This window comes from Oncorhynchus kisutch, linkage group LG11, assembly GCF_002021735.2.
Source record: "Oncorhynchus kisutch isolate 150728-3 linkage group LG11, Okis_V2, whole genome shotgun sequence".
Classification (NCBI taxonomy): Eukaryota; Metazoa; Chordata; class Actinopteri; order Salmoniformes; family Salmonidae; genus Oncorhynchus; species Oncorhynchus kisutch.
Genome location: NC_034184.2, coordinates 72,985,788 through 73,002,495, shown reverse-complemented (window position 1 = coordinate 73,002,495; position 16,708 = coordinate 72,985,788). Strand labels below are relative to the sequence as shown.

Below are 16,708 nucleotides of genomic sequence, written 5' to 3'. Positions count from 1 at the left end.
AAGTGTCCTTATCCTTCAATCTACCTCTATATTACTATATGCAATGACTTGAACACATTTTTCACTACAAATAACACAAGTGTTCTAACAATAAAATAAAACATGTTTTATTAACAGTACATACAATGCATGAAGGCTGAGCGTGTAGCTACATCTTGAGTGGAATTATTAAACTATGTACAGCAATACAGTAGCAACATACAAAGACAATACATTTAAGGCCTTGAGATTTGTAAGCGTATTAAATAAAATACTAAACTATAATATACAAACTTTGTTCGAGGTCTAAGTGTACACCTTTTACATTTTAAAGATGAAATTCCACTGAGAATAAGTTACACTTTTGGAAGTACATGACGGCAGTGTTGATTTACAAGCTTCTCAAATGAATGGAATGTGTAGTCTAGGATCACCCATCCCTCCTCCTGGAGAGCTACCCTCCTGCAAGCTTTCTCTCCAACCCTTAGCTAGCACACCTGATTCTACTGCTCATTAGCACCTAGATTAGCTGAACGAGGTGTGTTACGATTGGGTTGAATCAAAAGCATACCTACACACTAGCCCTTCAGTAGGAGGGATGGCCAATTTGATCCTGAAGAAAACAAACCTTCTCAGCTGACTTTTGTGTTAGACAACGTTTGTCTTGCTAGGCCACCGCTGGGATGAAGTATTGCAGAGACACGTCTTCATGTAGCAGAATCAAATGAATGATCCTCTTGTGGACAATATCTGGTGGGAATAATAGAATGCTCATCAGTGATCTGCAATCAGTGGATCTTTCTTATGACTCAGTCTTAACAATTGTTTTCCCTCACTCACACAATTCAATTCATGTCCACATCACTACTCATAATATAGTGATGAATCTGATAAAGCATCACAGAAGATGCAACAGTAACTCACTGGTACAGTCAAGGCTCTCTGTCTGTCATCAGATGGCATAGTCCAATCTTCACCGACCCTGGTCCTAAAGAGATACATGGTATGCACGTTTTGTGCGGAAAATCTGTTACTTTAGGGCTGGAACAAAAGCCTGCATCACCTTGTGGGTCTTTGGGACCAGGGTTGGTGACGTTGAAATTAGAGGAGCTGATTGATTGGTCAATATGGTTAATATTAGTAAAAAGTCCATGAGAGTTGACTCACTGCACATTGCCTTGCTGGGGTTGACCTGCTGGCCCATGAGGAACTGTTGCAGCTTGCGGATGTCCACGCGGGTGTGGGCCATGACCTCAGGGTCCCTGCTCTGACTGCGCCCCTGAGAACCATCGTCACCTGAGGGGGGCCAAGAGAGACGAGACTGAAATTAGTAAAAGCCCTGAGACAGGCTCCAGTTTGTTGCCATGGCTAACATGAGTTTTTTCAAAAAGGTTTTGCTACGGTGTGCCTTAATGCACACGACACAAGTAAAGGGGATGCACCTACCCCAGGGAGGATTACCCAGGTCTTTGAAGTGGGTGGTGACAGACACCAGGTCAGTTTCAATCTTCAGGTTCATCTCTCCATTCAGGTTGGCCTCCATCACCTAGGACAGAGGGCACCGCGACTTTGTATTGAAAGCTAATAATCCAATCTACAAACAGCTCTATTTTATGTTACTTTAAAAGGACATTATGACATACCGGTGACTTCCAAACAATGTTTTCCTTTATATTTAAAAGATTAAACATACACTGAAGATATTTTAACAAATATATCATAGTATGTTGGGGGCATGTGTAAAATTATCTGAGCTCATAGTAAACAGTCTCTTACCAGAAAGTTCGAGAGATTCTTCATTCGATCCACAACATTTTTCATAGTTTTCAGTGGAGGCAAATATATGCTCACCTGAAAAGCATTAGATATAGTTATCATTAGAACAAATTAAATAACAGTACACCTGACGTGTTAAACTGGCATTATTTTAGAGGACTTGCCTGGATGCCAGTCTGGTTCTGCTTTAGTCGGCTTCGGCAGAACGAGACTGGGATCCAGGCTAGAGTGGCTCTGGTACTCACGTCAAAGTCTGGCATTCTGGGCTCTTTGAAGTCGTGCCAAAGCCTTCTGGGTATCACGTCCACCGGGATGTCATGGGTGACAACACGACTGACGCTGGAAAGTGTTGGCTAACAAGGAAGAAGAGGGCAGGGAAAGATAAAATGACTGAACTTCTGACGTATCCAAACTTCTAGCCAGCCAGCCAGGAGAATGAGCTGCGTCTATGAAGTTTGGTTCCTCTCAAAGTTATTTCCTACCTGGAGAAATGTTCTTTGCCACTGCTGGGTTCTGAGAATATGAAAATATACTTATTCATGTCACTGATGGAGTGCTGAGGTTTAGAGGGTCTACACCAGAATTGAATGGTTATAGACAGAAGGTATGTAGTGTGTGCAATTAAGCTTTGAATGTGTTGAGTGCAGGGAAGCGATCACATGTGGCAGGCATTGATAAGCGGAGAGAGCCATGGATTAGTGATGGAAAGGGGTTGAGGTCAGGTCAGGTCACCTTAAGGGAGAAATAAAACTTTATGGCCGTATAACTAGTGTCCTGCCTAGCAGTAAAGAACAATGTTTGTACAGATGAGTAGGAGGTTAAACAGCTAAATATCAGTGCTTGTGTGAAAACGTTTTTGTCTAATACAGCTGTATTGATCCTCTGGGAAGAATAAACTTGGTTAAGCTTTCATAATGTCCGTTGAGTGTTTTACTCTGAGAATTAGAACCCAACACCACAAACATCTTGCTTTTAGGGGGGTTAAGACAGTTTCATTTATAGGTGTTAAGCATAAACCTGTTTGTTAGAAAAGTGTTACATACCGACTGCTTGGCATGTCAAAGTAGTCACTTACAAACATGGACAATATAGTCAACAGAATTACACATCATAATCAACACAGCCCGGTGAGTGTTGACAGTTTTCCCCTGAAGCAGACACATTGGATATAATTGCTGTAGCCCTTACCAGTTCTGCAACGAGAGTGAGACAAGGACAGTGCTTCTTGGTCAGTTTGATCTTCACACACTTGGCATTCTGAGAGGTTCTCAGAGCCCTGGAAAGGTTTTCGGGGGTCACCTCTAGGCAGATCTCATTAGCGTCAGGCGCCACACCTTCCAGCTGATACTCATCAAAGAAGTTGGCCTGGTCAAATACAACACAAATAGAGAATGGCTTGTTGGATAAGTATAGAGCAGACACCAGTGAACACAAGAGTCTCTTACAAGCCAGAATGTTGAATAAAATTATATTTAGAGTTACTTTACAGGTTATCCATGCTGTTAGTTTTGCTGTTAGGAGGTAGAGATGGGGTATCCACAGGAAAGTGTTTACCTGACTTTTTGCATCGCCAGTAGGTTCTGAGGTTTGAATTTAGCCGAATGTAACCGAACGTAGTTGACCAAAGCACGTTTCCTCGTAATCAGCTGGAAGTGGTTGTGAAATTTGCCAGCTAATTGCGTGGGACAATGTTCTGTCTGTGGTTTGGTTACGCTCAGCCATATCGTGCAAGTGTTTGTCGCGTGCGATAAATCGATATACAGACCAGCAGGTTGATAACGCTTCCCTGTGGATATTTTGTCCCAGAGTACCTCCAACATAAGGAAAAAAATCAGCAGACAACCGGTCAAGTGAGTTAAAATGAAGTTATCACCATTTCAACATTCTGACTTGTAATGATTGGAGAATGAACTGGATGAGCTTTGTTCAAGACTATCCTAACAACGGGATATTAAAAACTAATATCTTATGTTTCACCGAGTCGAGGCACCTAAAACCCTCACAAACTTTTACAGATGCACAATTGAGAGCATCCTGTTGGGCTGCATCACCACTTGGTACAGTAACTGCACCTTCTGCAACCGCAGGACCCTGCAGAGGGTGGTGCATTCTGCCCAACGCATCACCGGGGGCAAACTACCTGCTCTCCAGGACACCTACAGCGACCGCTGTTGCAGGAAGGCCAAAAAGACCCCGAGCCACTGCCTGTTCACCATGCTATTATCCAGAAGGCGAGGTTAGTACAGGCGCATCAAAGCTTGGACTGAGAAACCTTGGACTGAAAAACAGCTTCTATCTCAAGGCCATCAGACTGTTAAATAGCCACCACAAGCACATAGAGGGTGCTGCCTATATACATAGACTTGAAATCACTGGCCACTTAAATGGAACACGAGTCACTTTAATAATGTTTACATATCTTGCATTACTCATCTCATATGTTTATACTGTATTCTATAATATTCTACTGTATCTTAGTCTATGCCACACGTGTATGTGACCAATACAATTTGATTTGATATGAACGACATGGATAATATACAGTTGGCTGGGTATTCTGTGCATCGGCAAGACAGAACAGCTGCCTCCGATAAGACAAAGGGGTGGTGGTCTGTTTGTCAATAACAGCTGGTGCGCAAAATCTAATATTAAGGAACTCTCAAGGTTTTGCTCGCCTCATGATAAGCTGTAGACCACACTAAGAGAGTTTCCATCTATATTTTTCAGAGCTGTGTATTTACCACCACAAACCGATGCTGGCACTAAGACTGCACCCAACGAGCTGTATAAGTTCATTAGCAAACAAGAAAATGCTCATCCAGTGGCGGCGCTCCTAGTGGCAAGGGACATTTAGGCATGCATGAGAGCAACACCCGTTCTGCTTCATGAGGAATGCTTTTCCAACAGGCTTGAAGGAGTTCCCACATGTGCTGAGCACCTTTTGGCTGCTATTCCTTCACTCTGCGGTCCAACTCATCCCAAACCATTTCAATTGGGTTGAGGTCGGGTGATTGTGGAGGCCAGGTCATCTGATGCAGCACTAGCACTCTCCTTCTTGGTCAAATAGCCCTTACACAGGCTGGAGGTGTGTTTTGGGTCATTGTCCTGTTGAAAAAACAATAATAGTCCAACTAAGCGCAAACCAGATAGGATGGCGTATCGCTGTAGAAAGCTGTGGTTGCCATGCTGGTTAAGTGTGCCTTGAATTCTAAATAAATCACAGTGTCACCAGCAAAGCACCCCCACACCTCCTCTTCCATGCTTCACAGGAGAACCACACAGGTGGCGATGCATTTACCTACTCTGCGTCTTACAACAAAAATCTCAAATTTGGACTCATCAGACCAAAGAACAGATTTCCGCCGGTCTAATGTCCATTGCTCATCTCTTCTTATTATTGGTGTCCTTCAGTAGTGGTATCTTTGCAACAATTCGACGATGAAGGCCTGATTCACACAGTCTCCCCTGAACAGCTGATGTTGAGATGTGTCTGTTACTTGAACTCAGTTAAGCATTTATTTGAGCTGCAATTTCTGAGGCTGGTAACTAATGTACTTATCCTCTGCGGCAGAGGTAACTCTGGGTCTTCCTCTTCCTTTCCTGTGGCGGTCCACATGAGCCAGTTTCATCATCGCGCTTGATGGTTTTTGCGACTGCACTTGAAGAAACTTTCAAAGTTCTTGAAATGTTCCAGGTTGACTGATCTTACGCACACACACCTTTTATTTTATTTTAAATATACCTTTATTATTCCCCGCAAACTCTACCACCCCTCCTCCAATTGGAGTTAACTAATAAACAATAACACTTATTAGGCTTCTACCTTTAGTTTATTTTACAGTCTATTTTACAATCGTTATAATTTGTTTGTTTTTAGTCCTGGACTTCCTCTACTTCTGATGTCCATTCAGGTTGATTTCTATTTGTAACTGTGCAATTTCACAAAATTTCTGAACCTATATACATTTTACAGACCCCGTATGTTTTACATTTGTCATCATGTTATTAGTCCCATCCTTCAGCGCCATTCAACCCCTCCCATCTATCTCTTATCAACATCCATTTTGGATTTCTATTTGTCATATATTTTTCAACTGTGCTGTGATACTTCCCAAAAGTACTGAACTTTTCTATTCTCATAGCTTCTACAGACTGTAAATTAAAGATACAATTTTTTTCTAAAATAATAATTATATTATTGATCGATTGACTATGACTTTTCAAATCACCTAGTATTGCTATCTGCAGCGTTAGTTCTAGGTAAATGTTGCAGTACTTCAGCCATTCCTGTACCTGTGACCAAAAACGAGCTACACATGGACAGTATCAAAATAAATGATCTAATGACTTTGCCTCCTCGCAGCAAAATCTGCAGAGCTGGGAAGATTGTATCCCTCGTAAATATAACATTCTATTGGTTGCAAGAATTTTGTATAATAATTTAACATTAAAAATGTGAAGTTTTGAGTCCGGCGTTGTTTTGCGTGTCAATTCATAAACCATGTGCTATGGAATCGGTACATCGAAAATCTCTTCCAACTATTTTGCAATTTATATGGCACAGCTATCAATTTTTTGGACCTGAAATGAAATTGGTACATAGATTTTTATTTATCACAATTTTCTTTAACAATTTTTGGTCTTTAATGCAGGGCCGACAGACAAGTTCCTTACTTTTTCCCCCTTCCACTTGTCTTGTCCATTTTTGTGGTAATGCTGTAATTAGTTGGTTGTAATTTTGGGTAGAGCAGACATTTCCATATATCTGTGTTAGCTGCATGTGTGACATAACTCCACCAGTCCTATTTATGATATAATTTACAGAGATATTACCTTTTTTAAACATTATATTGAAAAATATATATTTTTTAATCAATTTGTATATTCGAGTTTAACCACAATATTTGTTGTATTATTTGTTCTGATTTTCAGGTAGATTAAACTGAAATTGTAACCAACTTTCTAAGGGTTGTTTAAAAAATAACAATATTTTGGAGATGATTTCATTTTCAAATAACCGAAAGTGAGCAGTTGTAATCTGAATAACGGAAAAAAGGCAATTTTTGAACATGGGTTGAGATTCTTAGTAATTTACTAGAGAACCATTTTGGATTTAAGTATAACTTTTGTATGACCGATGCCTTTAGTGAGAGGTCTAATGCTTTAATATTTAATAATTTCTGCCCTCTGAATTCATAATCGTTATATAAATAGGCCATTTTGTCTGGCTTGTCATTCCAAATAAAATTGAATATTTTGGGTTCATATTATTTAAAAATAATTTCACTAGGTGTAGGCAAAACCATAAGCAAATAGGTAAACTGTGATATGACTAAAGATTTGATCAGGGCGTTTTTTCCACAAATAGACAGGTATTTTCCTTTCCATGGTAGCCTTATCTATTTTTTGCTAACTTTCTATTAAAATGTATTGGAGTGAGATCATGTCTTTCGGGATATGTTAACCTGACTATATCCACATCAGACCATTTTATTGGTAAACTACACGGTAATGTAAAAGTAGCATTTTTTTGGTGATCTAATATGTAATATAGTACACATCATAATTTGGTTTTAATCCAGAGAGGTTAGAAAAAGTAGATCATAGACCCTCTGAGGCTGTGGAGGGATTCTAATGGTGGTTTTAAAATAAAGCATGAATCATCAGCGTACAATGACACCTTTGTTTTTAAGCCACGGATTTCAAATCCCTTAATATTATTGTTGGATCTAATTTTAAAAGCTAACATTTCAATGGCAATAATAAATAGACATGCCGATAGTGGACAACCTTGTTTTACTCCTCTTGACAATTTAAAACTTTCTGAGAAGTAGACATTATTTACTATTTTACACCTAGGGTTACTATACATAACTTTAACCCATTTTCTAAGAGATTCTACAAAATTGAAATATTCCAGGCATGTATATATAAACTCCAGTCGTACTTTATCAAAAGCCTATTCGGCATGTCTATTTATCTGATATCCCTCTAGTGGTGTGGGGGCTGTGCTTTGGCAAAGTGGGTGGGGTTATATCCTTCCTGTTTGGCCCTGTCCTGGGGTGTCCTCGGATGGGGCCACAGTGTCTCCTGACCCCTCCTGTCTCAGCCTCCAGTATTTATGCTGCAGTAGTTTATGTGTCGGGGGGCTGGGGTCAGTTTGTTATATCTGGAGTACTTCTCCTGTCCTATTCAGTGTCCTGTGTGAATCTAAGTGTGCGTTCTCTAATTCTCTCCTTCTCTCTTTCTTTCTCTCTCTCGGAGGACCTGAGCCCTAGGACCATGCCCCAGGACTACCTGACATGATGACTCCTTGCTGTCCCCAGTCCACCTGGCCATGCTGCTGTTCCAGTTTCAACTGACCTGAGCCCTAGGACCATGCCCCAGGACTACCTGACATGATGACTCCTTGCTGTCCCCAGTCTACCTGGCCATGCTGCTGCTCCAGTTTCAACTTCCACCTGACTGTGCTGCTGCTCTAGTTTCAACTGTTCTGCCTTATTATTATTCGACCATGCTGGTCATTTATGAACATTGAACATCTTGACCATGTTCTGTTATAATCTCCACCCGGCACAGCCAGAAGAGGACTGGCCACCCCACATAGCCTGGTTCCTCTCTAGGTTTCTTCCTAGGTATTGGCCTTTCTAGGGAGTTTTTCCTAGCCACCGTGCTTCTACACCTGCATTGCTTGCTGTTTGGGGTTTTGGGCTGGGTTTCTGTACAGCACTTTGGGATATCAGTTGATGTACGAAGGGCTATATAAATAAATTTGATTTGATTTGATTTATTCAAAATCAGCTATGAAAACCAGGCCAGGTTCCCCAATATGTCATAGTTTTCTATTGTTTACAGTACTTGTCTTATTTTACCTCCAATGTATCATACATGTCTGATTCAGATGAATAATATCTGACAATGCCTTTTTAATTCTATGCGCCAAGCATTTAGCTAGAATTTTTGCATCACAACACTGAAGTGTAAGAGGCCTCCAATTTTTTTAACGGACTGGATCTTTATATATACCACTTGGATCCTATTTCAGTAATAATGAAATCAGACCTTCTTGTGGCTTGTACGATAATCTACCATTTATATACACTACCATTCAAAAGTTTGGGGTCACTTAGAAATGTCTTTGTTTTTGAAAGAAAAGCAAAATGTTGGTCCTTTAAAATGACATCAAATTTATCAGAAATACAGTGTAGACATTGTTAATGTTGTGAATGACTATTGTAGCTGGAAATGGCAGATTTTTTTATGGAATATCTACATAGGCGTGCAGAGGCCCATTATCAGCAACCATCACTCCTGTGTTCCAATGGCACGTTGTGTTAGCTAATCCAAATGTTTCATTTTAAAAGGCTAATTGATCATTAGAAAACCCTTTTGCAATTATGTTAGCATAGCTGAAAACTGTTGTTCTGATTAAAGACGCAATAAAACTGGACTTCTTTAGACTAGTTGAGTATCTGGAGCATCAGCATTTGTGGGTTCGATTACAGGCTCAAAATGGCCAGAAACAAAGAAATGTCTTCTGAAATTCGTCAGTCTATTCTTGTTCTAAGAAATGATGGCTATTCCATGGAAGAAATTGCCAAGAAACTGAAGATCTCGTACAACGCTGTGTACTACTCCCTTCACAGAACAGCACAAACTGGCTCTAACCAGAATAGAAAGATGAGTGGGAGGCCCCAGTGCACAATTGAGCAAGAGGACAAGTACATTAGTGTTTCTAGTTTGAAAAACATACGCCTCACAAGTCCTCAACTGGCAGCTTCATTAAATTGTACATGCAAAACACCAGTCTCAACGTCAACAGTGAAGAGGCGACTCTGGGATGCTGGCCTTCTAGGCAGAGTTGCAAGGAAAAAGCCATATCTCAGACTGGCCAATAAAAAGAAAAGATTAAGATGGGCAAAAGAACAGACACTGGACAGAGGAAATCTGCCTAGAAGTCCAGCATCTAGGAGACTGAAAAGATTTGGCATGGGTCCTCTGATCTTGCATGGTCATTACCCCAACCTGTACCCCCGCACATTGACTTGGTACCGGTACCACCTGTATATAGCCTTGTTATTGTTACTCTTGTATTTTATTAACTTTAGTTTATTTAGTAAATACTTTAACTCTTATTTTCCTAAAACTGTATTGCTGGTTAAGGGCTTGTAAAGTAAGCATTTCACGACAAGGTTGTATTCGGAGAATGTGACAAAAACAATTTGATTTGATTGGAGTGGGACTGTTCCGGAATGCCGAACCGACATGTTAGAGAAGAGACGAAGTATTTCACTTTCGGAAAATAGTTTTTTTTCATATAATGGAAACAGACAGACTGACCTCTCCCTGGAGTTTCTGTTCTGCTCCATTCACATGCCAAATTTAAAATAATGGGCAACAGTGTACAATTCATAATCCATAGGCCTACATATAACAATTGAGAGTATTAAAAACATAATTGTGTGAGCTATCAAAGTACAACTCATTGGTAGAAATAGACATATTGTATTGCATGGGCATGTACCTGAGATAATTCACACCACATGCCGACTCCTCCGCTGGCTACCTTACCAGACAGTACAAAATATAGGTTGTTTGGAGTAAGTCGCAGGATGCATGTCTTCGTTAGTTTAGAGATGGTATTCACCACACCTGATGGGGAGAAGTTAAATGTAAAATGCTACGAAGTGTTGCATGTTCGACTCGCAAGAGAAAATTCACGAGGGGTTCTGTCCATCTCTAACCCTGTCCTTAAGCATAGAAGTTGCCTGTTTACCTCTTGGTCGGTTCAGGGTTCAATTGATAAACATGCAATCTCTCAAGTCGCGAGGTCATCTTCAAAATATCGTCTCGTTGAGCAAAGGATTTTTTCCACCGCTGCATTTAACTAACGTTAACCCTTTCCCCAACCTGAACACAATTACCCTTTCCTGCTACGTTAATTCACCTAACCTACTGCGTAAGTGTTCTATCACGAAAAGTCCATTCTGACAAAGGCCGTATCCCATATAACCAAAACCGAGTCAGAGAGTTTGGTCATGGTATATCCTCTTTGGCAAACGTTGTGTTTTATCAGTATCGGAGGTTTAGAACAGTTAGAACGATGAGGTTTAACGTTAGTTATACAAATCTTTGTATCAGTGTCTTTGGGCTAGTTTAGTAAACAGCCAACTTCTTTGCAGACAGCACCCGCACCAACCATATATTTTCTCTTGCAAGTGAAACACGCTTGCTAGCAAGTAACAGTAGTTGGTATAATTGTTCAACTTCATGTGAAGCCTAGAGAAGGACCTTGCTCAAATTGTTAGTCTAGCTGCTAACGTTATTAGCTAGCTAGCAATGAATGCTTAATACTAGCTAGCTACACAAGAGCATCATTATAGTATTAACGTTAGACTTACGTGTGAAATGGTTAAGGCAACCAACATCAATCATTTTTGCTCGGAACTTCATGATCAATTTTATTTTCACTGACAAAAATCTAATATTGTCTTTAGGGAGTAGCTTAGAGCAAAAAGCGTTGTTGTGACGTTCAATTTGGCCCGCGCGCCAATGACACAGCCCTGTTATACTTTCCCTGGGAAACAAGTGTTTTTCCTTTTCAGTTCCTATTTCATTTGTCTGCATTGAGACGTTTCTTCTTCTTCGATGAGATTTAACGGCGGTTGGCATCCAATAAATGTTGCACTACTGCCATCAACTAGACTGGAGTATAAGCCCCTTATACTTTGATTGGAAAAAAAAACTAATTAAAAACCCACCACCCTACTCCACTAAATCTATCTAGTTTTATCTCAGGCCAACAGCCTGAAAGGACGGGACACCACCACTCAACACACAATGTAACTCTTCTGACGTCAAATCTCGTACACCAAAATACTTCTCTGCAGCTGCCACCACAACCTATATTTTCTGCGATTTGCAGTACAGTTGATAACCATTGCTGTAAACACTAAAAATCCAAACTTACTGAAGCATATATCACTTGTTGGCCTATCCCTCTGTACTGGTTCAGATCTACTACTCACACCACTCCTCTCAGTATCTCTCCCCCTTCACCCATCTTCCTCTACTTCTTAACTACCTCAGTATATGACAACTTCTGCACTACTCTAACCCTGGTAACCTCAACTTGCCTCTCATCAGACATTTCTGATCCCCAGCCCCGTGAGCACCCCTACAATTAGCACATACCGCTTCTTTCCCAAATGCTACACATACAGTTGAAGTCGGAAGTTTACATACACCTTAGCCAAATACATTTAAACTCAGTTTTTCACAATTCCTGACACTTAATCATAGTAAACATTCCCTGTCTTAGGTCAGTTAGGATCAGCACTTTATTTTATGAATGTGAAATGTCAGAATAATAGTAACATTTTTATTTCCTTCATCATATTCCCAGTGGGAAAGAAGTTCACATACACTCAATTACTAGTTGATAGCATTGCCTTTAAATTGTTTAACTTGGGTCAAACAATTTGGGTAGCCTTCCACAAGCTTCCCATAATAAGTTGGGCGAATTTTGGCTCATTCTTCCTGACAGAGCTGGTGTAACTGAGTCAGGTTTGTAGGCCTCCTTGCTCACACACAATTTTTCAGTTCTGCCCACAAATTTTCTATAGGGTTGAGGTTAGGGCTTAGTGATGGCCACTCCAATACCATGACTTTGTTGTCCTTAAGCCATTTTGCCACAACTTTGGAAGTATGCTTGTGGTCATTGTCCATTTGGGAAGACCCATTTGCGACCAAGCTTTAACTTCCTGACTGATGTCTTGAGATGTTGCTTCAATATATCCACATAATTTTCCCTCTTCATCATGCCATCTATTTTGTGAAGTGCACCAGTCCCTCCAGCAGCAAAGCACTCCCACAACATGATGCTGCCACCCCCGTGCTTCACGGTTGGGATGGTGTTCTTCGTCTTGTAAGCATCCCCCTTTTTCCTCCAAACATAACGCTGGTCATTATGTTCAAACAGTTCTATTTTTGTTTCATCAGACCAGATGTGTAGTTGCATGTGTAGTTGCAAACCGTAGTCTGTCTTTTTTATGATGGTTTTGGAGCAGTGGCTTCTTTCTTGCTGAGTGGCCTTTCAAGTTATGTTGTTATAGGACTCGTTTTACTGTGGATATAGATACTTTTGTACCTGTTTCCTCCAGCATCTTCACAAGGTCCTCTGCTGTTGTTCTGGGATTGATTTGCACTTTTCTCACCAAAGTACGTTCATCTCTAGGAGACAGAACGCGTATCCTTCCTGAGCGGTATGACGGCGCGTGGTCCCATGGTGTTTATACTTGCGTACTATTGTTTGCACAGATGAACATGGTACCTTCAGGCGTTTGGAAATTGCTCCCAAGGATGAACCAAACCTGTGGAGGTCTACAATTGTTTTCTAAGGTCTTGGCTGATTTCTTTTGATTTTCCCATGATGTCAAGCAAATAGGCACTGAGTTTGAAGGTATGCCTTGAAATACATCCACAGGTACACCTCCAATTGACTAAAATTATTTCAATTAGCCTATCAGAAGCTTGTAAAGCCATGACATTTTCTGGAATTTTCTAAGCTGTTTAAAGGCACAGTCAACTTAGTGTCTGTAAACTTCTGACCCACTGGAATTGTGATACAGTGAATTATAAGTGAAATAATCTGTCTGTAAACAATTGTTGGAAAAATTACTTGTGTCATGCACAAAGTAGATGTCCTAACCGACTTGTTTGTTAACAAGAAATTTGTGGAGTGGTTGAAAAATGAGTTTTAATGATTCCAACCTAAGTGTATGTAAACTGTACCTTTGTCTCATGCCCTTCTGCACACTTCTCACACCTAGGAACCTCCCTCCTCCACACAGATGCCACATGCCTATAAGCTTGACACCCGTGACAACTAAATGTATTCAGTACAAAAGCTTGTACTTTTCACCTTTATTTAACTAGGCAAGTCAGTTAAGAACAAACTCTTATTTTCAATGACGGCCTAGGAACACTGGTTTAACTGTCTTGTTCATGGGCAGAATGACAGATGTTTACCTTGTCAGCTCGGGGATTCAATCGTGCAACCTTTTGGTTACTAGTCCAACGCTCTAACCACTAGGCTACCTGCCGCCCCTTGACAACTTGATAACTGATATATCCTAACATCACTTTGTCGGACAAAGACTCAACATCAGAACTCAAAAGAATAGAGAATTATCCTTTTTTGTTTCTCCACTCGCCACCCTGTCTGTTGCACCAAACAAGGAGCATCACATTGGTCCTCTTCATTGGTCCACTTTCACATTTACCGCTACCCTAGTAATCACTTCTTTCAATGGTACCCTTTTCTTGAGAGCAAAACGTTTCGCATCTCTTGTCCCCAGCCGTTTGATACAGAGCGCCTGTTCCCTCTGACCAACAGAAACAATGATCACAAAACCACTTCGGGTAACCTTCACCGATTTCACAGCACCTAACTCTGTTTCCATCCCTTAAAGTACAAATTGTCCGGCCAAAAGGCAAGGGTCCACTTTTTCCAAGAATTTTCACTCCTATTGTCAAAGACTCATCTGTATCCTAGGCCTTGGGCTCCGAGAACTTCACCTCACCTTCACCTCCGATACTTTACCCTCGTTCACTTCCATTTCTCCTCCTGTCTTAGATCCGGCATACTCTTCTTACACTTTCTACCATTCTTATTCAACAAACCATCTCCCTTTTTTCCTAAATTCTTTACAAGTTCAAGCTCACCCCCTTCCTCCCTCTCTCTCTTAGACCTCCTCAGCCTCTCTTTTTCCCTTCATTCCTCCTCTGTAATCCAAGTATACGTCTCCTTATGATAATACTGCACTTCTTTTTTTGATATTCTATGGTATTTTATTAGCATATTATGTAGTCTATGATAGTTTTCTAGAATATTAAAATAAATGATTTCTTAATGATTTAATAGTCTATTTTTTTAGCATGTTGCGTCTGTTTTAAATGGGTTCATATCATGGAATAAATGAATGAAAAATGCATTAAAATAATTCTCAGATCCTTTTGATTGAAATCTGCTGTCATTGTTCATTCTGTAGCCAATAAGACATTTTAGTTGCATGACCTATCATCTTTAAAAAGGCTGATAATAAATATGAAATAAAAGGGATGTTGATCAATCACTTCATGAATTTCATATAATTTCATCATATATTTGATCAATTATAGTTAATAGCCAACCTAACACCATCTGTCTCTTGACCCTGGTGGATATGTAAATGACTGTTGGCCTATGATAAAATTCTTTACAAGTTCAAGCTCACCCCCTTCCTCCCTCTCTCTCTTAGACCTCCTCAGCCTCTCTTTTTCCCTTCATTCCTCCTCCGTAATCCAAGTATACGTCTCCTTATGATAATACTGCACTTCTTTTTTTGATATTCCCAACATAAGCTATGGATTTAATCTTGCATGCATTACTTTGAATTATAGCATTTGACAGGTTAAAATGTTTGCATAATATTGTAGAAGATGGCCTAGATCAGGGATGGGCCACTTTGATGGGGGTGGGGGACACAAAAAAATCGGAACTCATCATGAGGGGCCACAGTGGCTTGTGGGTCTGTGTACCCACATCCATACCCACACATGCAGTCAGAGCCTTTTGGGGGCCCTAAGCAAAATGTTGTTTTTATTTTATACTAGGCTACTTTTCCTTAGGTATAGGTGGTACTTTATAACTTTCATGTATGGACATGTATATAAATATTAAAGCATTCAAAAACATTGCACAAGAATGAATAATCCTACATAAAATGAAATGTAATCATCTATAACGCATTTATAAAAGCTTACAATGTCTTATTCTTCAAATCAAATCAAATTGTTTTCGTCACATGCTTCGTAAACAGCAGGTGTGGACTAAGAGTTAAATGCTTACTTAACCACCTTTCCCAACAATGCCGAGAAAGCCATTAGAAAATGTAAATGAGTCATAGAATAAAATCGTTATCATATCATTCATATTAAATTGCCAATGTCATGCTTTCTAGCATATGGAATGAGATAGATCGTCCCCTTCCTCTCCCTTCCTCTCTCTCCTCCTTTCTCCCTCCCTTCTTCCCACCCTCCATCTGAAAGGATGCAAGGAAGCGCAGAAGTCATTTTAACAACGAGATGTGCAGGAAAGCACATGTGGAGGTTTGATCATAGGAGCCAGAATTGAGGAGGTGTTGCGGAGTTCGAAGTTTCAAACACGGGCTGACAATTTTGCGTGACGACAGACTCGTGAACCATGAAGGAACTTGCCCGCGCGTGCTTTCAGTGAATTTGGATAATTATGGTTTGCCACAGACATTCATCACCCACCTGAGATATCATTGAATGCTTCTGAATCGTGTGTGTGGGATCTTTATTCACGACGTGATGGATACAAATCCTTTGGCTGTGTTGAAACTTCTACTTGTTGGAATTTTGGGTGAGTATTCTATGGTATTTTATTAGCATATTATGTAGTCTATGATAGTTTTCTAGAATATTAAAATAAATTATTTCTTAATGATTTAATAGTCAATTTTTTTAGCATGTTGCGTCTATTTTAAATGGGTTCATATCATGGAATAAATGAATGAAAAATGCATTAAAATAATTCTCAGATCCTTTTGATTGAAATCTGCTGTCATTGTTCATTCTGTAGCCAATAAGACATTTTAGTTGCATGACCTATCATCTTTAAAAAGGCTGATAATAAATATGAAATAAAAGGGATGTTGATCAATCACTTCATGAATTTCATATAATTTCATCATATATTTGATCAATTATAGTTAATAGCCAACCTAACACCATCTGTCTCTTGACCCTGGTGGATATGTAAATGACTGTTGGCCTATGATAAAATGCCATTAGAATTCATTAAACAATATAAGAAGCTCCATACCAGTATGCTGTTAAAAAAATATTTCTTTAACGGAAAATTCCACCCCAAAATGTTATTTTGATA

The 16,708-nt window shown here is 39.9% G+C and overlaps 2 protein-coding genes across 4 annotated transcripts in view; one reads left to right on the top strand and one right to left on the bottom strand.

Annotated features, from left to right (window-relative positions):
• Window positions 1-85: 85 nt before the first annotated feature.
• hus1 (HUS1 checkpoint clamp component) lies at window positions 86-11,347 on the bottom strand. 3 transcript variants are annotated; one of them, XM_020494377.2, is made up of 9 exons: window positions 11,157-11,346; window positions 10,280-10,407; window positions 2,944-3,120; window positions 2,001-2,108; window positions 1,756-1,830; window positions 1,426-1,525; window positions 1,147-1,275; window positions 904-967; window positions 86-729 (listed from the first exon to the last, which is right to left on the bottom strand). In XM_020494377.2, the coding sequence occupies exons 1-8, from the start codon at window positions 11,206-11,208 to the stop codon at window positions 912-914; spliced, it is 825 nt and encodes a 274-aa protein (XP_020349966.1). In that variant the 5' UTR covers window positions 11,209-11,346; the 3' UTR covers window positions 86-729; window positions 904-911. The 3 variants fall into 3 exon arrangements, with proteins under 3 accessions (XP_020349966.1, XP_020349965.1, XP_031692140.1); XM_020494376.2 differs by lacking the exon at window positions 904-967 and having other exon boundaries at window positions 11,157-11,345; XM_031836280.1 differs by lacking the exons at window positions 904-967; window positions 10,280-10,407 and having other exon boundaries at window positions 11,157-11,347.
• Window positions 11,348-15,852: 4,505 nt separating this feature from the next.
• Window positions 15,853-16,708, top strand: part of LOC109899014 (receptor activity-modifying protein 3) — a 34,168-nt gene continuing 33,312 nt past the window's right edge. Inside the window, exon 1 of the mRNA XM_020494052.2 lies at window positions 15,853-16,183. Within this exon, the coding sequence (XP_020349641.1) occupies window positions 16,090-16,183 (94 nt within the window). The 5' untranslated portion in view covers window positions 15,853-16,089. The remainder of the gene's footprint in view (window positions 16,184-16,708) is intronic.